Here is a 21836-nt window from a genome sequence, read left to right on the forward strand (position 1 = left end):
GCAAAAAAAATGGGGGGCTGGTCAAATATGTATGAGAGATTCTATCTACTGTGTCTACTCCTCCACAGTCCCAGTGCGCACTGGCATCTCTGGCTCTGAGAAGTCCTGCAGGGAAAGAACTGTGTTTACCTCGGTTTAACCCTTACGTCCCAAGCTTATTGTACCATAGAAGCTCCTTTCCTCCCTGTGTAACCCTCTTCCTCCCATAGAACACTTGGGGACACACTCCATCATTCTTTGAAAACGAGTCACTTACACTCTGGTCATTCTCTGGTCCCTGGATTATTTGTGTGTAAATGGGTTTTCCTTGTAAACGTGACGGGGATGATGATGCCCAGAATGACTTCTCCATGTCTTTCTGAAGACAGAGAAGAGCTCCTGCCACTCTTGGGAGTTCATTTCCCATGAATTCCTCACCTACCTTTGAAAAAGGAAAACATAAAAGCCTTTATCTCAACTACTCTAAGATCTGCCCAACCCAAGCCTTTCAGGATGTTTCTTGAGGAAAGTTCTAGCCATGGCCATGGCTGTAGGAGCTGCTGATACACAGTAGGGGATTCACAGGAAAGAGAGTGCCTTGGAGTTAAATGTGAGCTGTACCAAGGCCCCTGAGACATGAGAAGCTGATGAAGAGTCTACACCCTCGTATTTCCCCCTCTCTCCCAGTTTAACAAGGATCAACAGGGCATTTCTAGGCTATACCAGGCTCTAAGGACTGATTTCTTAAGAGAGTGTGCACTTCTGCCTTCTTTCAGGATGGTACATATTTGCCCACAAATATAGAGTTAGACTGTGAAAACTCTGGCCCGGAGTATTAAGAAATAAAGCATGTTTGATTGATCCAACATGATGGGGCATTTGATCCAGAGAGAACCGTTAATCAAAAGCTGCATCTTTTACAAGAATCTCATTTGAACCAGCCAAGAAACCGAGGTGTGGGGAAGCTAAGTGCTATGGTCTCAGTGTTTGTGTCCCTCCCAAATTCGTGTGTTGAAATCCTAACCCCCAAAGGCGATGGTCTTAAGAGGAGGGGACCTTGGGAGGTGCTTAAATCATGAGAGTGGAGCCTTCAGGAATGGGATTCACTAATCCCACTAATGTCTTAGAAAAGAGAACCCAGCGTTCCCTAGTCCCTTCCACCATGTGAGGACACAGCAAGAAGGTGCCAGTTCTGAACCAGGAAGAGGGACCGAAGCAGAACTTGACCATGCTGGCCTTCATCTTGGACTTCCAGCCTCCAGACTGTGAGAAATGGATTTCTGTTGTTTATAAGCCACCCAATCTGTGGTGTTTTGTTGTGGCAGTTGGAATGGACTAAGACACTGTGTGATGTGTTGACTCTACCCGACACGTTAGAAATGGTGCGCGTGCTCATTGGGGAAGGCAGTCAGCACCCTGGAAAGGGCTTTAGACTGGGAGTTGGTCATCTATCGTCTGCCCTTTGTTCAAGGTCAACGTTGGCAGCAGACTCCTCTTCCACCATGGTTCCTGCCTTCACCCTGGGAGACATGTGGTCCAGAGGGCATCTTCCTTCTCAGCTCCTGGCATCCTCCTTTCCAGCAACCTTCCCCTCCACCCACCTCTTACACCCTCTTCCATGGCCACTTCCATGGACATTTCCATCACCTGCAACTGCTCCACCTCAAAATCACTTGGGGCACAAGCTCCTCCGTCTCCAGCTTTCTGGGATGATCTGACCTTGCTGGATCTCAGCAGGACCTCTATTCCTTTGGGCCTCTCCTGTGCTCATTTTCTGCCCTATATTTAGCTTGGAGCCTACAGCCCATCATTTCAAGCTCTCTCTTGCTAATACCCACTTTCAAATTTGTTTGACCTCAACTCACAGTAAGAAATATAATTCACATATGACCTAGGATTCATATGCATATATATTTATTACACACACATACATACATGCATAGGCCTCTTCCAAATTTAACTCAATCATAATTATTTAAAAATCTCACCCTGGACATAGGTTCTTATAACTCTAGCCCTATTTCTCTCATCTTCACCAAGTTGTTGCAAGAGTCGTGTATATAAACTGTATTCATTTCCTGTGGCTGCTGTAACCAATTCTCACATGCTTAGTGGCTTACGACAGCACAAGTTTATTCTCTTGCAGTTCTGGAGGTCAAAAATCTAAAATCAAGGTGTTGGCAGGGCTGCGTTCCTTCTGGAGGCTTCAGGGCACAATCTGTTTTCTTGCCTTTTCCAGTTTCTAGAAACCGCCTACATTCTTTGGCTCATGGCCGCATGACTCCCACTTCTGGTTCTGTGGCCACATCTTTTCTGACTTTGACCTTCTTGCCTCTCTTTCATAAGGACCGTTGTAATTATATCGGGCCCCTCCCAGATCATCCGGGATCATCTCCCCATCTCAAGATCTTTAACTTAATCACAGTGGCAAAGTTCCTTTTACAAGATCAAGTTACATATTCACAGGTTGTGGAGATTGGGACCTGTGGACGTCTTTTTGTTGTCGTTAGTGCCATCACCTTGATTCTGACACCTATCAACCCTGTGTACAGCAGAGCAGAACCCTGCCCGATCTTTTTTGCACCATCCTCTTGCCATCTGGTGCTCTATCAGACAATGCTCTGCTGGTATTCATAAGGTTTTCTTGTCTAGTTTCTGTTTTTTAAAGTTTGGCACCTGAGCTAACATCTGTTGCCAATCTTTGGGGTTTGGGGTGTTTTTCTTCTTCTTCTCCCCAAAGCCCCCCAGCACATAGTTGTATATTCTAGTTGTGGGTCCTTCTGGTTGAGCTATGTGGGACGCCACCTCAGCATGGCCTGATGAGCAGTGCCATGTCCGCACCCAGGATCCGAACCAGTGAAACCCTGGGCCACTGAGGCAAAGTGCACGAACTTAACCACTCGGCCGCGGGGCCGGCACTCTTGTCCAGTTTCTTTGACATTGGGCGGCCAGGTCCTTCTTCCTAGTTGGTCTTAGTGTGGAAGCTCTGCTGAAACATGTCCACATGGGTGACCCTGCTGGTATTTGAAACACTGGTGGCATAGCTTTCAGCGTCACAGCAACACACAGCTGCCACAGTATGACAACCAACAGACGGGTGGTGTGGTTCCTTGACTGGGAAATGAACCCGGGCCATGGCAGTGAGAGCACCAAATCTTTGCCACTAGACCACCAGGGCTGGCGTGGACACCTTTGGAGGGCCACTATTCTGTCTACCACATGAACCATCTTAGATTTCCTCAACTTCCACTCACTTTTCAACCTTTTCCAAACAGGATTCTGTCCCCACCCAACATCCCAAATGCCTCTCAGAAAGGTCCTTGATGTCCTCCATGTTGCTGAAGGCAATAGGTAGTTCTGGTTGTCCTTCCTGACCTCTTAGCAGCTCCTGGCACAGGAGGTCAACGAGGACAAAGCAGGGGAAGGCACCAGTGAGGACCATGAGCATTTCCTGCTGTCACTCTAGAGGAGCGTCTAGTTGGCCGAGGAAGAAGGTTTTCCCCTTGCCCTATAAATCACCCGTAGGCTCCATGGTGTCTACGCTTTCTTTATTAGTTTAAAAGTGTTGGTCAGATAACTGTAGGTAAAGATTTTTTAAACAAACATTTTTATTTACCTACCTACAAAAAAGTGCACAGATCCTAAGTGTGTAGCTGGGTGAACTTTCACAAATTAAAACCCGTGTCCAGCCTTCAGATCAAGAAGCAGAGCTTTGCCAGCTCACCTGAACCCCCCTCATGTCCCCTCCGTGTCACTAACCCCTCTCCTCCCAAAGGCAATGCTATCCTGGGGAGGCATAGGTGGTTTTTAAATGTTTTTCCTTTTACATTGGCTTTCTTTTTTAGAGCAGTTTTAGGTTCACAGCAAAGCTGAGCAGAAAGTTCAGAGAGTTCCCATATAGCCCTGCCCTCACACAGGCACAGCCTCCCCCACTAGCAACATCCCTCCGCCTCCGAGTGGTACCTTTGTTACAATCAATGAACCTACACAGACCCATCATTGTCACCCAGAGTCCCTAGTTTACATTAGGGCTCACTTTTGGAGTTGCACATTCTATGGGTTTTGACAGATGTATAATGACAAGTTTCCACCGTTATAGTGTCATACAGAACGGTTTCACTGCCCTAAAAACCCTCTGTGCTCCACCTAGTCATCCCTCGCCCCAAACCTCTGGCGACCACTCATCTTTTTATTGTCTCTCGAGTCCTGCCTTTCCCACCAGGTCGTGCAGTTGGAATCGTGCAGTATGTAGCCTTTTCAAATTGGCTTCTTTCGCTTCGTAATATGAATCGGAGGTTCCTCCATATCTTTTTGTGTCTTCATAGCTCATTTCATTTTAGTGCTGAATGGTATTCCATTGCCTGGACATAAGAGCAGGTTTTTGAAGAAGGAATTGGACTGAGTCTAGAGCAAGTTTTCCTGCTGACGTCTCCTTTTTGTACTTGCATCCTGTTAGGACTCATGTACCGGGAGGGGGGCTACCCTCTCCCCTCAAAGTGCCAAAGGGCCTGAAAGACGTCGAGTTAGTCAATTCTGCACATGGAGCTTCTGCCTCCCGAGGATCACTCTCAAATATGACTACGGTATGCAGGGGGCTCGGGCCGCATCACTGCACTTGTGTCGTATTTTGATATAAATGGTATCACAGAGATCAGGTTCTGTTACTGGGGACAGACGGCGTGACAGAGTGAAGAAAGTAAGGGCTCAAACCCAGAGAAGTTTCTTTCTCATTCATGTAACAGTCAGTGGAGCAGGCAGCTCTTCCCTCCGTGAAGCTGGGACCCAGGCCCCTTCCACCTTGTGGCTCCACGACCCCTGGGGCCATTACCTTCATCTCGCTAGAGTAACACATGGCCTTTGGACAAACCATAAACATATAGCCAAAGTCACACTCCCAGAATTAATTGAACATTTTAGTCGACTGGTCATCCAGCATGGTCCTGGGGAATGGCGGGGTGATGGACAGGAAAGTTTTAATGATGAGACTGAAAAGACCCAAGTATGGGGGTACCAGCCTGGGGAGCTTCTGGGTGGCCCTGAATTCTCTGGTGTGGCTCATAACAGGGTTCTGAGATCTCATCGAGGAGACTGGAACTTTCACAGCTCACGGCTTTAACAGGGCCCACCTATGTGTCCTGCAGGAAAACACTGACCTACAGGCCTTGGACCCCCAAGGGGTCTCTGCCTGGCCTCTCGCGGTGCCTGGCGGGGTACGCCATGTGAGCGATGATGTTGTTCCAACAAGCAGGACCCTGACTCCCATGCCTGGTGCCTGACGTCAGTGTTGTTGCTTGAGTTAGGCTCTGCTTCTCTAAGTGCAGCTAACTCCAGGTGGCTGATTTCTTGGCTGTTCTTATGATGGTTTTCAAGAGCAGGAAGAGAAAAAGGAGTTGTAGTGAGAGACCTAAGGTCTGGATTAAGTGGGCTGGTGGGCGCTCCCGGATTTCATCTTCAGATTGGCAAATGCAACCCCCCCCCACGGCAGACCATCTGGATCCCTTTTCCTGTGACCTTCAGGGAAGCCCTGGGGCTGGATTGGGTGCCTTCCGCAGAGAATTAGGGCTCTGAGAGGATTCTGACCCCTAACCGGGAATGACTGAAGTCTGTGTGGGAACTGGGGAGTTTTGAAACTGTCTTCCTCCACAGCCTCCCCCAACCCCCTGAGAGGCCGCGGGCTGCCAAACCCGGCTCCCACACACCTCACCGAAAAGTCCCTGGCTCCCCTCCCAGCCGCCTTGCGACTGACCTCACGAGGTGTGAGAAGGAGGAAAGGAATCTACATTTCAGATGAACCTTCCTTCCTCCCTTCTGAGAAACAGCCCAGACCACCCGGGCCTGCTGGGCCATCCACCCAGCTCCTCAGAGCCCAAGGCCCATGTGCTCCTCAGGCCTGCTCGACAAGTGGCCGGGAGGCCAGCGCGGGGAGCCTGTATTAGTTTGCTGGGGCTGCTGTAACAAATGACTGCAAACTTTGGGTGGCTACAAACCACAGAAAGATGTTCCCTCAGGCTTCCAGAGGCTAGAAATCCGAAATCGAGGTGTCAACAGGGCCACGCTTTCTCTGAAGGTTCTAGAGAAGAATCTCCTCTTGCCTCTTCTGGCTTCCGGTGGCTGCTGGCAATCTTTGGTGTTCCTTGGCTTGTAGCTGCATCACTCTAGTCTTCATAGGACTGTCTTCTTTGTGTCTTTTCTCTTGTTGTAAGGACCCAAGGCATGTAGGATTCAGGGCCTACCCTCCTCCAGTATGACCTCATCTTAAGTAATTATATCGATACCAGCCCTATTTTCCAAATAAGGTCACCTTCTGAGGTTCCCAGTGAACATGAATTTGGGGGAGATGCTGTTTGACCCATAATGGAGCCCCACCATCCACTCTGTCCCCTCCCTTACCCCATGCCGGGTGTCCTGGCTTGCCTTTCCAGGGCTGAGACAGTCCCAGGAGTGGTTTCCTAAAATGAAATGGCATCCCATTGCTCCAGGAAGGCCTGGCCCAGCTAGAGGGAGATCAGAGGACCTGAGTTTCCCTCAGGACAGGCATCTACTGCCCAAGGGACACACACTCAGAATTTTTTCCTGCTTTATAGCGATGCTTCAGGACTTCTTGGCTCCTGGCCCCTCCCTTAGTGCTTCCTGAAGGGAAAGAGTCCTCGGAGCCTTCCAGTGGCCATCCCAGACCGAGGTTTCCAGCCCAGACAGGAAAACTGGCATCTGCCCTTCAGGCCCAGCTCGGGGCCTAGCTTGGTGTCTTCTCCTTGGGAGCTGCTAAAGCACCTCCCCGCATCTTCCTGCCTGACCAGCCCCTTCCCTGGGGGAGCTGAGGTCCTCCCGCTCCAGAATCTGTGGAGGAGTGGTGAGTTCCTGGGCCTCTTGTAACCCGGCTGAATATTTTCCAGGTTACCTAACCAAACTCCTGCAAAACCACACCGCCTATGCCTGTGACGGGGACCATTTGACTCTCCAGTGCCCTCGGCATTCTACGATAAGTGTCCAGTCGGCATTTTATGGGCAAGATCAGCAAATATGTAGTGCCCAGCAGCCTGCCTCCCAGAGGGAAGACCGCTTAACCTGTATGGCACCCACCACATTGCAGGTATTGCCTTTCGTAGATGTTTTAAGATGATAAATTGGTTCTCTCTCTCTCTGTATGTATACTTATGATTACATAGTTCATTCTAAGTGAACCTGATGCATGAAAATCCACATTTATACAAATCACCAATTCTGCAGGAGAGCTATTATTCGCTTCTCAAAAGGATTCTTTACCAAACAAGTCTAAATAGAATTCCTGCTTCTTGGAAAGCCCCCTGAATCCACTTGCCTTAGGAATTTATTCAGAGGCATACTCTTCTCTGCAGTAAGGCAAAGTACAGTCATGCTGGGCTTCAACCTCCAGACCCACGGCCCCCATCAATACCCCAGGAGAGAGGGAAGGCTGTGGATTCTTTGGTGGGAACCACAAGGATCTCTGTGAGGCAGACATCTGAGGTCAGGATCAACTTCTTAGAGAAGGCACTCCAGGAAGGGAAATATTGATAAGTGTCTTTGTGTTTTGATGGTTTGCTTCTCCAGTTGTAGATAATCGTGTTATTCTCATTTCAACCTACTTTGGGCGGCCTCTGTTGATTCATCCTTCTACTGGTTAGTACAGGGCGGGGCGGGGGGGGGGGGGGGGGGGAGTTATTATTTTTTTTTGGGTTGCTATTCGGGAGATATTCGATATAGGAGGAGGTCAAAATTGATATTTCAATGATGATTGTAGCATACATTTGGCTTTCAATTATCCAAGAAACTTCTGCTCCACTGTCCCTGGCCCCTCCACATTTATAACTATTGGCCAAGACTATGGAGTCATTTGGATTTTTTTAATCCTCCGAAGTTCCGTATGAATCCATTGAAGTCAGGGTGGTCAGACTGTGCGGCAAATGTCAGTTTGATTTTGTCAATCGTAGGAAATGAGGGTGGAGATAAATTTCCTAGGAAGACTGAGGAGAAACGGACTTATCTTTAATGCTGTGTAGTGCTCCTTAAGGCCCAAAGAGGAGAAGCAAAAATAATATGATCATGTAAGGATGTTTCTGTTTCTCACAGCACTTATTGCTTCCATCCCAAGCATCGTAGTATCTGGGTAGTCATATGATTGGTGAAGACACCAACTGGGTAGTCAAAAGAATGTGTTTGAATGAATCCCCTGGAGGAGAGACGAGATGTTGCTCCTGGAGGAGAGCAGTTACTTCCTTGTGCATCCCACGCTACCCGCAATCCTTCCCCTTGGGTACCACTCCAGGACCCATATCCCTGTTGGCTTGCCTCATTCCTCACCCCGACTACCCTGCCCACCCATCCCTAGTACCCTAGCCGTCTGCTGCCCTCCTAGGTGCGTAAAAAGAATGTTGGCCAGTGCCCACAGGGTGGAAGTGCCTACTTTCCAATGTGAAAGTATGAAGTCCTGGCACCTGGAACTCCAGGGTGTGGACACCACCCTCCGTCTCCAACATGGTGCCTGCCTCTGCCAGGCAGCCCTGGGGGAAGAGGATGTTCCCATAACCGGGCCAAGTTAGCATTTGTGAGCACAGTTCTGATGTTGTCTGGAGGGTTTGTTTGCCAGAAACATCCCCGTGCACTGCTCTCACCCAGAGATCAGGAGATTCTTTACTCTGTGTCTTTCAACTGCATTTGGGAGCTGAGGCATGAGGCTCCCTCAGAGGGAGGTTGCTTAACGTGGAGAGAACAGGTTGACGTCCGCACGGGAGCACCTCAGCTGATCCAGCCCGGGACTCAAGGTCAACAGGAGGTCCTCCTGTCTGCATTATTCAGCTGTAACACAGTTTGGAAACAGCCCTGCCTTGAGTTCCGCTCTGTGGTTGTAACACACAGCCCTCCAAGGGCTGATTCATTTCACAATGACCCTTGGCCATGAGAATGTGCGCCGTCATCTGGGGGTCCTCGGGGTTTCCCTCCACGTTTTTCCTGATTTTATACACATCTTCTGGGCCCCTGAGGTGACAGGTGATACCCGGTAGGGCCAGCATCCCTACAGAGATATTCCACCAGCTACTATGAGAACATGGAGACTCAGACAGTCTCGTGAATCTGCGCTAAATTCAGTCCAACAGTAATGAGTAGATTCTTGAGAACATTTTACTGTGCTTGGTGTCCTTTTGACCAAAACCAAGTGTAGGACCTCTGTGTTTGTCACGGGCGGGGCTTGTTCCATTTGGGAACCAGAAGAGCAGCAGCGAGGTGCTGGGTCTTTCTGTGGCCCAGCATAGGGTGGTCCACGAGCTTCCACAGGTTCATTCACAAAGGAATGAGCAGCCTGGAAAAATTCAGGAGAGAGAGAGATTTGAAGGAAAGCCTTTAAACCAAATGTTCAACAGAAAGCCTGAGCATTCCACTAAGAAAATTGCTCCCCAGGGAGAAGTAGGTCCCCTGCCCTTGAGGTTGGCAAGGTTGGGAATCAGCTTTTTAGTCTTCCCTCGTTGGCCTGTGTTGGGGTTTGGGTCTCCAAGGCCTCCCCAAATGCTGAGCTCTCCTGTGGACTGTGTTGGGCTGTTTTGAAGGACGAGGAGCTGTGACTATGGTTCCTGGTCCCCACAGAGTCCCTTCCAGCCTAACACTCTAAGACACTCTGATCTTGCTCACAGCCCCTGGAGCCTCCACCATGTAGCTTTGCCAAAACTGTCAGCAGTGGTGCCAGTTGAGGGGAATTAGAGGCTGGTTTTCTGATGGGGACCTGGCACTCTTGGGTTGGATTGCTTCCTCTGGAAAGGCAGAGAGACAGGGAGCCGACCTGCTCACCCACGTGCATGTGCTTCCTGTCCTCTTACACACAGCTCATACCAGCGCAAAGGTCTTCCGTGTGTACCCCAGGCCAGGTGGGCAGCTGTCCCTTCCCCCTCAGAGCCCGGAGCAGCCCAGGTTTGGGGTCTCGCCAACACCGCATGTGGTTTTCAAGCCTATCCCTTTTCTACCCCTTCCTTTTAGAAGGTGCTGGACGAATGCCAGAACCAGCGGGCCTGCCACCTCCTGGTCAATAGCCGTGTTTTTGGACCTGACCTTTGTCCAGGAAGCAGTAAATACCTCCTGGTCTCCTTTAAATGCCAACCTAGTAAGTAACTTCTGAGGGGGACAGTGTGTTTGGGGTGTGGGTCCCTGGATCATTCACACCCCTGACAAAAATTCTCTTCCAGCTGGCGTTCGTCCAACTTTGAAACTCTTAGTAGAAATGTTGGGGCCCCATCCCACCCAATTTTTCAGTTTGTGTGTATTTGTGTGTGTGTGTGTGTGTGTGTGTGTGTACACCCACATATCCATGTGCATTCTTACGAATCCTTGAATTTTAAAAATCTTTCCTAATATGTGAAACTCAGTTGTATTGATGCCAAAAATATCAAGGGTGACAGGAGGCTGCCGTTGCTGTTTTTCAAAATGAGGACTCGCTTCTCCTTTTCAGAGGAAGTTTAGCTCTGAGGCTGACCCTCAGCTGAAGAAAAGCTTGTTCTTCCAAGGGGGCCTGTGGTGGCACAGCTGCCACCCAAGCCCACGGTTTCAGATCCTTATGAACTGGTTTCTTCTCACTTTCATCTCCAGCAGGGGCTCCCTACACAGTTTTCTTAAGGAGAAGAAAAGAGGAAGAGGACCTGGCTGATGCAACCTCTTTTATTCTGATTCTTGTACTTTTCTGCCTTGACTTTGGCCATTTCTAATGCACATCGGTTTGGTGATGAACACATTGCTGGCCAAAAATAATTGCTCTTCAGCTAGTAGGTCATGCGTCCAGGCCTGGAGGGTCTGCCTGGGAGAAGCCGTAGGTAATTGTAGCCTTAGAGGTTCCTTGAAAAACTTGCGGAAAAGAAAGCAGTGTTTTAGCAACGACATTTAACAAAAATGTAAGGAATAATAATTTTTTAAATTCCGTGCTCTCCCCCCAACACAACCATTTTCGTTTGTACATTTTGTTCTCTGTTGGTTTCTGCCTCTGGAGTCCGCGTTGCCCCCACCCCTGGTGGCCCAGATGCAGGCAGTGAGTGAGGCGCTGGGACCACACACGTGTAATGGTCTCAAGTGCACATCTGCAGAGAAAGCCCTGGATCCTTCCAGCAAATATCCAGGCTTCTGTCTCAAAGCCTTTCCTTGCTGCGGCCCAGGTACCTCAGAACTGCCCCTAGGCTCTGCCCGCATACTGTGCATTCAAATGCACATTCACACTCACAAGTACACCCACACACACACTCATTTGCATGCATGCACACGCTATCGCACACCTACCACACACACAGTCACTCCTACATGCATACTGTCACACCCATACATCCTATTATACACGTGCCTGCTGTCGCACAAGTCCTCACACGTGCACACTCTCACTTGCACGTACACACAGCCACAAACACCCACAAGCAGGCCCGAACTTTGTAGAATAGCCTACCCCGACCCCCAGGAATTCTCATCACCTCCTGCCCCACTCAGTAGACTCTGGAAAATCACTTCTAGGTCTTCGCGTTCTAAATCACTTCCCTCCTGAGGCTGAATCTCAAAAACGACCACGCCTCTGGGCACGCCCTTGACTGCCTCCACTTGCCACCTTTTTCTCTTCCACTCTCCTTCCGTGGTGAACAAGATAACCCCTTTTAAAGTGGTCCTTGTTCAAAATGTTAACAATAAAACAGTTGGGAAGGATTAGCGATTCTCTCTGTTTATAATTTCATTTCAGCTAATGCTTATTAAGCACCTACTGTGCACAGGGGTTGGGCCAGGTGTTGGATACAGAGAGAACTCGTGTCTTCCAGAAGCTTCCTGGATGGCAGTTTCCAACGTTCCTTCATCCAGTGAGAGTGTACTGCGATCTTCACATAGACGGTTCCTTCTCATCCTTTAGGTCCCAGGCCAAATATTATCTTTCTCCAGAAAGACCATATCTGTCCAGAAAACATCTAAAGAAGACCCCTGTGCCCTGGATACTGGGCAAGCAGCTCAAAGGAGGAACTGACCTTGGCAGGGGTTCAGGGAAAGCATTCCTCGCAAGCGATGGTGGAGCTGAGATCTGCAGGGGTGTGGGGGTCGGGCACAGAAAGAGCATTCCATCCAGAAGCCTATGGCCGGAGGGGGCAGCGGGCTGAAAGGAGCAAGCAGGAGCTTGGGCCGGAGGACTGGAGCAGGACCTGGGCCCTGATGGCCACGGAAGGAGCTGGACTCTATCTGTGGGGCGGCATTTAAGCAGAGAGGGTGCTCGAATGGGGTTGGAGGCCCCTCTGGCTGCCCGTGTATAACAGATGAGAGGGACCGAGCCTGGTGTTTTAGTCCATTTGAGCTGCTATAACAAAATACTGTAAACTAGGTGGCTTATAATCACCAGAAATTTCTTCCTCTCACTTCTGGATGCTGGGATGTCCAAGATCAAGGTGCCAGCAGATCTGATGTCTGCCGAGGACCCACTTCCTCACAGATGGCTGTCTTTTTGCTATAACCATACAGAGCAGAAGGGGCAAGGGACTCTCTGGGGTCTGTTTTGTAAGGGCATTCATTCCACTCATGAGAGCTCCGCCCTCATGACCTAGGTACCTCCAAGGCCCCACCTCCTAACGCCATCACCTCGGGCATTAGGATTTCGACATTTGAATTTTACAGGGACACCAACATTCAGACCCGAGCACCTTGTGTAACCTGGACATTGGTGACATGAGTGGACCTATCGTTGGGGAGGCGGCTCCTATGGCTGCTGTGAACTAGAGGTGGAACTGTGGCTGTCCCTACATCCTCCTGCCTCTTTTCTGCAGCCCTCTCACCTCCTGAGGCTCTTCTCCTCCATCGTCCGCAGGCCCAGCCCCTGCATGACGCTCTGATCGTCCAGAGGGTCCACGGCTGCACCCACAGCACGCAGAGCCAGCTCTTGTCAGGAGAGCCAGGGCTGCGCATCTCTTCCCACCTCTGCCCGTGTGCAGGGAAGTCTGCCACGATGGGCATGTTTATACCTGGGAAATGGGCAAACACTGCAGATCGGGGCTTGTTTGTGTGTTTGGTGTTTGGAGAGCTATTTCACCAGCAATCCTCACTAGAACTTTCTTTTCCTGGAGTGTGCACCATGCTTCACCTCCTCCGTAAGTCTCATCCCTTCAGGGAATTTTGGTCTCAGTAAGGCTTCGGGCTTAGGCAGCTCTGGGGTCTTAGCCCTGTCTGCTATGTGACCGTGGGCAGTGCATGGAAACTCTCTGAGGCTCCAAGGCTCCATTGTAAAATGAAGATAATGCACCTTCTGCATAGAGCTCTTGTGCAGACTGTAAATGTCCAGTGCCATCTGTAAAATGCCTAGCACAGGACCTGTGGTGGGGTTCAACTCAGTAATTGGTAGCTCTTATTCCGATAGGCAATTCTTGCTAAACGTGCGAATGACTGAAAGGCAGTGATATACCAAGGGTGGGAGGGGTATAGACTGCCCTGGGTTCAGGCAATAGCAGGGTGCACTGCCTAAAGTTAAAAACATAATAAAAGTGACTAGATATCTGGCTACAGGTTCCTATTGCCATGCACTGGCAATTGTAAATAATGTCAGTAATAAAATATTCCCATTGTGACAGATCACTCCCCTTGCCCACCTTTGAAAGGCGGCTGCTTTATGCAAATATGTCTATGTGTTATTAAAGAGGAGGAGGGCGGGCCCGGTGGCACAGTGGTGAAGTTCGCACCTTCCACTTCTCGGCGGCCGGAGTTCACCGGTTTGGATCCTGGTGCAGACGTGGCACTGCTTGGCAAGAAGCCATGCTGTGATAGGCGTCCCATGTATAAAGTAAAGGAAGATGGGCACGGATGTTAGCTCAGGGCCAGTCTTCCTCAGCAAAAAGAGGAGGATTGGCAGTAGTTAGCTCAGGGCTAATCGTCCTCAAAAAAAAAAAAAAAAAAAGAGGAGGAAATGGCCCACAGAACTTGTGGCTATTGTCGTCTAAGCAGTCATGGTTCCACCTCTGCCCGGGGTCCTGTCACTGTCCCCATCCCAACCCACAGGGCAGTTGTCGACCCACTTCTAGAAGGCTGCCCATACCTTTTCTAATCTGGGACCACTGAGCGCTCTAACCCAGCCCGAAAACAAATTCTCCTTCTCCAAGAAAAGCAGCAATTATGCTAGTAATCCTGTTGTTTTTAGAACCCAGAAATGTCACTCTTAGGCGACAGTGAATTAGCACATTCCCAAGGAACCAAGTGACTCAGCGTCACACAACAGTAATCCCAAGCTCGTAATGGGACACTCGCAGGCCCCTCCATTCCGGGAGATGCTTTGCCCATCATCTGGGACAGATCGTGAAGGCTCTGCGGGTGGGTGTTGGCGTGCTCTGGGTGAGTTGGGCTGGCATCGAGGCTGCCGTTAATAAATGGGCTTTAATACCCCAGAGGGATGCTGGCTCATAAATGCATTTCCTGATGTGCCTTAAAAAAAAAGAAAAAAAAAAAACCACAACTCTTAAAATTTAAAAAATTATGATTAAAAAAAAAGAAGAAAGAAACCATTCCTGTTAAAGAAGTTTCCAGTTTGCTAAGATAAGGCTGTGTTTTTGTCCTGCCTTCTCTCGCCCTCCTTTTTGGCAAACTCTATCACTGGAAGGCATTCTTAACATTTTTTGGGATTCTCCTGGTTGGAAGGGTGCTTGAGCTCTTTTGGTGTCTGCCCATGCCCTCTGTTCAGCATCGAAGGCCATCGTTCACTCTGGGCCTTTGAAGTCAGGCAATATTTCAGTGTTGGGGGGATTTTGGAGTTACTCATAAAATGCCCTGAAAAACTTGTACCAGTGCAGATATGACTCACTGAAATCAAACCATCTGATGTCAGGATTGGAGTCAGTGTTCTTTTCATTTAGAAAAAGAAAACAAAACTTTTCTTGGCTCTAAGTTTAAGCTGTTGTATTAAGATTCCAGTTAGTGGATAAAGGGCATTCTAAACATTTGCTTAGTCACTGCTTCAATTTTCCCCCTTCTGATGCTTCCTTGTGTGTTGGGGTACTGGGGGGGGGATTTTCTGAGCATCGGTGACCTGGTTTCTGCTCCGCACCTTTCGTTCATCTTGAATGTTCCCATCATCACGTGTTAAAGAACAGCCAAGGTTTCCCAGCACCGGAGCTGGTGGTCATCTTGAGATCCTCAAAAGTTTTCCTTCATGCAGCCTGAAAGTTTGACCTCACTGTGGCTTCTCTGTCTAGGGTAGAAAGGCGTGGGAATTTACAAGTTACAGAAAAGTGGAATTTCTATTTAGAAATTATTTTCTTGCGTGTTTTAAGTTTGGGGCTTAAGCATCATCGGTTCTAGGAGACAAGGTCCCCAAAGTTCCCACCGTCACCCTGATGTTAACTATTCACGCCTTCCTGTAAGGTTCAGGTGGGAACTTTTAAATTGGTTTGATTGCAACCCAGAGTAAGAAGAACACTCTATGTTTTAGCCCAGCGTAACACACGTACAACTGAAAAGTTTTTGGTTTTTTGTGGGATGTTTTTGTTTTTTTTTTTGGTGAGGAAGATTGGCCCTGAGCTAACATCTGTTGCCAATCTTCCTCTTTTTGCATGAGGAATATTATCCCTGAGGTAACAGTTCTACAAATCTTCCTCTATTTTGTATGTGGGATGCCGCCACAGTATGGCTTGATGAGCAGTGTGTATGTCTGTGCCCAGGATCAAAACCCACGAACCCCAGGTCACCGAAGCAGAGCATGTGAACTTAACCACTAGGCCACCGAGCTGGCCTCTAAAAAGTTTTTTTAAAATTATAAAATATTGTTTATCCTTTTTTGGTGTGAGACACTTTGATATTTTCTAAACTATTCTTTATTTTTTTAAATTTTTTTTTTTTTAAGATTGGCACCTGAGCTAACAACTGTTGCCAATCTTCTTTCTTCCTGCATCGTTTTTTTTCTCCTCAAATCCCCCCAATACATAGTTGTACATTTTTAGTTGTGGATCCTTCTAGTTGTGGCATGTGGGACGCCGCCTCAACATGGCCTAATGGGCGGTGCCATGTCTGCGTCCAGGATCCGAACCCTGGGCTGGCGAAGCGGAGAGCGCGAACTTAACCACTCAGCCACGGGGCGGGCCCCCTATTCTTTATTTTTTAAAATTACTGGTCACAATTCATTAAATTGATTTCATGACCCATGAATGGGCTTCAAATCACAAGTTGAAAAACTTTGGCTTGTGGTGTATCAGGGAGCTGGGATCAGCCTGCATCACTCATCCAGGAAAGAAGAGAAGTGAGTGCCGGCGTGTGTGTGCGTGTGTGTGTGTGATGGCGCGGGGGGTAGACTAGTTTCCCTTACTCTTGACACACTCTCCCTCTGCATCCCAGGCAGCCCCTGACGACCCGAGCAGCTCCCGTAGTTTAGCTCTTGTTTGCTTGTTTGGCTGAAAGATGTGCCCATGGTTGCCATTTCAAAGTACAAAAAGCTAGGACAGAAGGTGATGGAGTGGCTAGCTTTTTTCATGATTTTTATTTACGAAACGTTGATGGGAACGAGAGAAGTGCACATACAGATAAGTGACCATGGTCCCCTTTGTGTTTTGCTTTGCTTTTGCAAAGTTTCAGTGGCAGCCTAGGGAAAGATATTTATAACATAGAAGAGACAAGACTTAGCATCCAGAATATCTGAATCGCTGCTCCAAACAGTTTCCAAAAATTCAAAATACAACACGCAAAGGATATGAAGACTTGGTTCCCACATGGGCTGTTTTGAGTATTAAATTCACTGACCCTTTTAAAGATCTTAGAAGAAGATCGAGTTCAAAGGAAGTGCTCAATAAATATTCACTATTGTTATTTTAAAAATATCTTCATGGGGGTATCATTTACATAGTATAAAATTTGCCCATTTTAAGTGTGCAATTCAATGATTTTTAGTAAATGTACTGAGTAGTGCAGCTGTCACCACAGTCCAGCTGGAGAATATTTCCATCATCTCAAAAAATGTCCTTGCCTCCATTTCCCATCATCCTCCAGTGTTCTCAGCCCTCAGCCTTGGAACAACCAGCCTACATTCTGTCTCTATAAGTTTGCCTTTTCTGGATATCTCACGTAAAGAGAATCGTACGCTGTGTGTTTTTTTGTGTGTCTGGAGTGTTCACTATTATTACTTTAAAAAAATCAAATTTTATTTACTGAACATTTTTATTCATTGAATAGTTTTTCGGTACACTCTTTAAGAAAAACCATATTTTCTTCAGCAGTGCATTTATAATGTCAACTCCGGATGACATTGCAAAGGGAAATTTTACTGTGGCACTCAGATGAAACAAACAAACAAACTTGTCACGAACTTCTCTGGGAACCACGTATGACCTGGTTCCGATGGTCCTGACCTAGGATGTCGCGTCAGCCCGAGCGGCCGCTGCTGCTGGTTCACCAGCTTTGGGGCCGGTTCTTTATCCTTCTCTGAAGAGGGACGCTTCACAGACTCCGTGACTTGACTTTCCCCCTTTCCTAGCAAAGGAAATAATCTGTGTTTATATAACCTCTTTTTTAAATACATACGTGGGACGCTAGAACGTTCTGAAGTCGGGGGTGAGGGTTAACCGGGCTTCTGCAGAGGTTAACCTTCCATCAGGCAGCTCCTGGTCTTTACCTGTGTGGGTCCCAAGCTAACTAAAACTTAGAGAAAGGTTCCCTTCAGTGAAGGAATGTGGGACCTCAAGTTGGGAGAGAGAGAAACCTCCTATCCGCCAGGACCTCGCCCAGCCAGCCGTGCCTCCTTCCCCTGGCATCTCCCCGCCATTTGCGCTGTAGTCTAATTCCTGGGTCTTTGCGCTCGTCGATGGGCTCTCCCACCCTCTTCCTGCAGAGGCTTGGTCTTTCAGGGTCAGAGACCCCCACGGGCAGCCAGGGCCCCCCCGATCGTCCCTCTCAGGGTGCAGCTCCGGGGGGGTGAGCGGCTGGGATGCAGGCAGAGCTCTCGATTCCTGCCCAGGGAAGCTGATGGTGCCGCCACTGTTTGTTTCTGCTTCAGATGAATTAAAGAACAAAACCGTGTGTGAAGACCAGGAGCTGACGCTGCACTGCCACCCCTCCAAGCTGCTCAACATCTACTCTGCGGCCTACGGCAGGAGGACCCAGGAGAGGGATGTCTGCGCCCCGGAAGCAGAGCAGCTCCCCCCCTTTGGTACATGTTTATGGGTGGCTATAATCAGGGTGCTTCTTCCCCAGGAAGGAGGCCAGCAGCGGCCAGTACGTGGACTAGAGGGAAAGTCGAGGGCTGGGGGGAACCACCCACCACGGTCAGGCCTCCTTCTTCCCCACATTCCCAAATCCGTCCGTTGTTCAGTCATTCCACACTGAACAGTTATTGAGTGCCTGCTGTATACGGGGCCTTGTTCTAGGCGTGGGGGAGGATTCAGTGACCAACACAGAGTCTACATGGAGCTAGCCTTAGCAGTGGACAAGGGGGCAATGAGAAAACAGATGGTAAATGAGCTAATTGTTGTATTTCGGGTGCGGGTGAGCGCTAAGGAGAACAGCGTTTCAGGGAGTGTGCTCAGGGAGGACACATTCCATGCGGTGAGGGGCAAGCTGCGCGGACACTTGAAGGAGGAGAGAGAGGGAGCCTGCCCGTCCTTGGGGGGATCCAGGTAGAGAGAAGAGCCAGTGCGAGGCCCTGCGGCTGGACGCAGCCAGCGTGTTCTGTGTGGGGAAGAGTTCAGCGAGTCGCTGTTCTTAGAAGTCTGCAGTTTGGAGCTAAGAGACGATGGCCAAGATGCGGGCCTGACAGCGCCACCCATCCAAGTCATCCTCTATCATTATTACTATTATTAATTATTATTGTTATTATTATTGTTATTTTGGTGAGGAAGACTGGCCCTGAGCTAACATCTGTGCCAATCTTCCTCTACTTTGTATGTGGGATACCGCCACAGCATGGCTTGATGAGCGGTGTGTAGGTCTGTGCCCGGGATCCGAACCTGTGAACCCCGGGCTGCCGAAGTGGAGCACGCAAACTTAACTGCTACTCCACTGGGCCGGCCCCCATCACAGATAGCTCTTTATATATATATCATATATGCATATATCTTTATTTATATATATAGCATATATATATGTACCTTTATTTATATATATAGCATATATATATCTTTATTTATATATGTATCTTATATATATATCTTTATTTATATATATATATATAACGAATGAGAGAGAGAGATTTTAAGAAATTGGCTCACACACTTATGGTGACTGGCAAGTTTGAGATTTGCAGGGCAGGCTGGCCGGCTGGAAATTGAGGAAAGAGGTGATGTTCAATCTTGAGGCTAAATTCCACAGGACAGCTGGCTGGAAACCCAGGTAGAAGTTCTATGTTACAGCTCTGAGAAAAATTCCTTTTTCGGGAAACTTCAGTCTTTGCTTGAAGGCCTTCCTCTGATTGCTTGAGGCCCGCCCACATTATGGAGGGGGACCCGCTTTCCTCAAAGTCTGCTGATTGACATGTTAGTCACAGCTTAAAAACACCTTCACAGCAACATCTGGACTAGTGTTTCACCAAACAACCGGGCAGCACCATAGCCTCGCCAAACGGACAGTTACAACTAACCGTTATGCACCCCAATCTGTGGTGGTGAAACAGCCTGCTCTCCACCCCCCATATTATCAGAGAGGACACACCCAGCTGTGAAACAGCCTGAGGAGTTGCTCTTTATTCTTCAAAATCTCAAATGAGCTCCTTCATGTATTAAACTACTCCAGTTTATTCATGGATCACATATGAAATTCTACATGAACTTTAAAAAGAAATTCATATATAAGTAATATCTTGGATGTGAAAAAAGAGCATCTTGTGACCTGACTCCCCAGGCAAACTCTCAGGCAAGATGGGAGAGAACGAGAGAGCAGATCCTGGGGACCGTGTGCCGCCAAGGCCCCTCGCCTAGCGTTCTGGGAAGGAAGGCCCTTCTGTCGAGGGTGGAGCGGGCTCTGGAGGGGCAGCCCTGCAGACCACAAAGGCAGGCTGAAGTGGGCATCCAGCTGCTCTTAATTAGTGGTGCTCCAATTAATCCAGTGCTCTTAATTAATCTCTGGTGGGGAGGGCTCCCGTCCTAGCAGGCTCGGCTGCCAAACGGGGCAGAAAGGTACTTGTGAGGGTGGCTCCCCATTGTCAATGGCACACCCTCTGCCTGTGCCCCAGCAGTGACCTGTGAATTCCTGAAACGCCATTCCCCCTCTCATATAACACCTGTGTGTGCAGTGTCTCACCCCCTCCTCCCTCATTCCTGGTGCTGCATTGAGTCAAGGGACCGTGGCCTGGCCATTGAGGAGCCTCCCTACTCCCAGGCTTGTCTTTCTCGCCAGAGTGGCTGGACCTTCTAAAAGGCAGATCTGACCACTGCCCTTCTGAACATCCAGCTCCCCGTATTATCTGATCTCCTTGGCTGGATAAGGGACACTTAGTGATCTGATCCATTTCTGCAAAAAGGGACCCCAGTTTTTAATATTGGGGCAGGGCACCCCATTTCTCAGGCTTCCTAAGTCTCAGTTAGCCGCGTGTGTTTCAGGAGGCAGCAATAAGTCGCGTCTATTTCAGCTGTTCTTTTGAGCGGACGAAGTGGGCCAGCCAAGTAGGTAGTTCTGTATGTAGACTGATGATTGACTCTCGGAAGCTCGCTGCCGTAGCTTCCTGGAAAATTGGACGGGAGTTGGGTTTAAAGGGAAAAGTAATCAGCCAAAGAAAATGCTAGCAGACACTGTGGCTCGAAGACAGGTTTCCATACAGAGTTGGAGGAATCCTCAGATTGGCTCTGGCAACACAGTGAATGACCCTTGTTGACATGGAAAAGGTCTGTGAGTGGAAGACAGTGTCCCTTGCTTAGCTGTTCAGTTTGAAAAGCATGAGCCCTGGCAAAGTCACAAAAACAGCCTGCCCATCTTTCTCCCCTCCCTCCTGCCCTCACAGTCAAGTGTTCCTGTCCATTGCCCCGTGAGTACGCGTGAGGTTGGGGATCCAGCCCGTCTGCGTTGGTGAGCCACTGCCAAAGTGCCACAGCCCCCTGGCCTGTGCTCTGCGGTGGGAAGATGCTCCCAGGGGAGATGACAGGGCCCTTGAGAAGGCTCAGCTCATCTCATCACCTGGAGAGTGCCTGTTCATCTCACCCCCCAGCCTCATGCAGAAGCCCCTGCTCTGTTCTCACCTTTTAGGCTAGCGCTCAAGGGCAGAACTGTGCCTGCGTGCACAAGTACAAACCATGCGCTGCCCCTGCTGACACATTTCTCTCCATCGAACTGGATACTAAAAAGAGTTTCCTCCTTGGCCCAGGTAAACTGTGCGTGAAAGTTTAAACTGCACTTGGCATGGGTGCCCTACAAAATCATGCGCTTATCCCTCTTGTATAAACAGACTTTCACATCACCCATTTTGAAAAGCACGCTCTTGACCCTCTGTCTCCCACCGGCTACCCATCCCCTCCCTCTGCAAGTCCTGTGGGCGCCCCCCACCGCGTTATTTCTAATCCAGCCACTTTGCTCCCTGCCTGCTCTGGGCGTCTTACCTGGACCATCCGGCCCCTCCTGACTGGTCTCCTGGCCTCCCTTCTCCCTGACTCCCTACCCTCCCTTAGTTTCTTCTTCACCCAGCAGCCAGAGGCATTTTATTTAAATTTAATCTGATCACGTCCCCTTCCCATGCTGCTTCCTAGAGCCATCCACTTTGCCCATTGTAATCAGAGTAAGTCCAGTCTTCCAGCTGTGGTCTTGCCGGTCTCCTTCCCTCACTCTCTCTGGAGCAGTCCGCACCCATTCATACCCTGGGGTCTTTGCACAAGCTCTTCCTTTGGCCTGGAATGTCCTCGCCCCAGGTCTCTGTGTGGCCAGCTCCCTCTGGTCATTTGGGAACCAACTCAGATGTCATC

At 49.1% G+C, this 21836-nt stretch overlaps 1 protein-coding gene across 6 annotated transcripts in view; it reads left to right on the plus strand.

The window, feature by feature from the left end:
* The window catches only part of LOC124231474 (protein eva-1 homolog C), a 115232-nt gene that overhangs the window by 26670 nt on the left and 66726 nt on the right, over positions 1-21836 (plus strand). For 5 of the 6 annotated variants that reach the window (XM_046648277.1, XM_046648276.1, XM_046648275.1 and 2 more), the window contains exons 2-4: positions 6873-7069; positions 9964-10087; positions 17951-18103. In XM_046648277.1, coding sequence (XP_046504233.1) covers positions 6873-7069; positions 9964-10087; positions 17951-18103 — 474 coding nt within the window. The remainder of the gene's footprint in view (positions 1-6872; positions 7070-9963; positions 10088-17950; positions 18104-21836) is intronic. The other variant, XM_046648274.1, reaches the window with a different exon arrangement.

Source organism: Equus quagga, chromosome 21, assembly GCF_021613505.1.
Source record: "Equus quagga isolate Etosha38 chromosome 21, UCLA_HA_Equagga_1.0, whole genome shotgun sequence".
Lineage (NCBI taxonomy): Eukaryota > Metazoa > Chordata > Mammalia > Perissodactyla > Equidae > Equus > Equus quagga.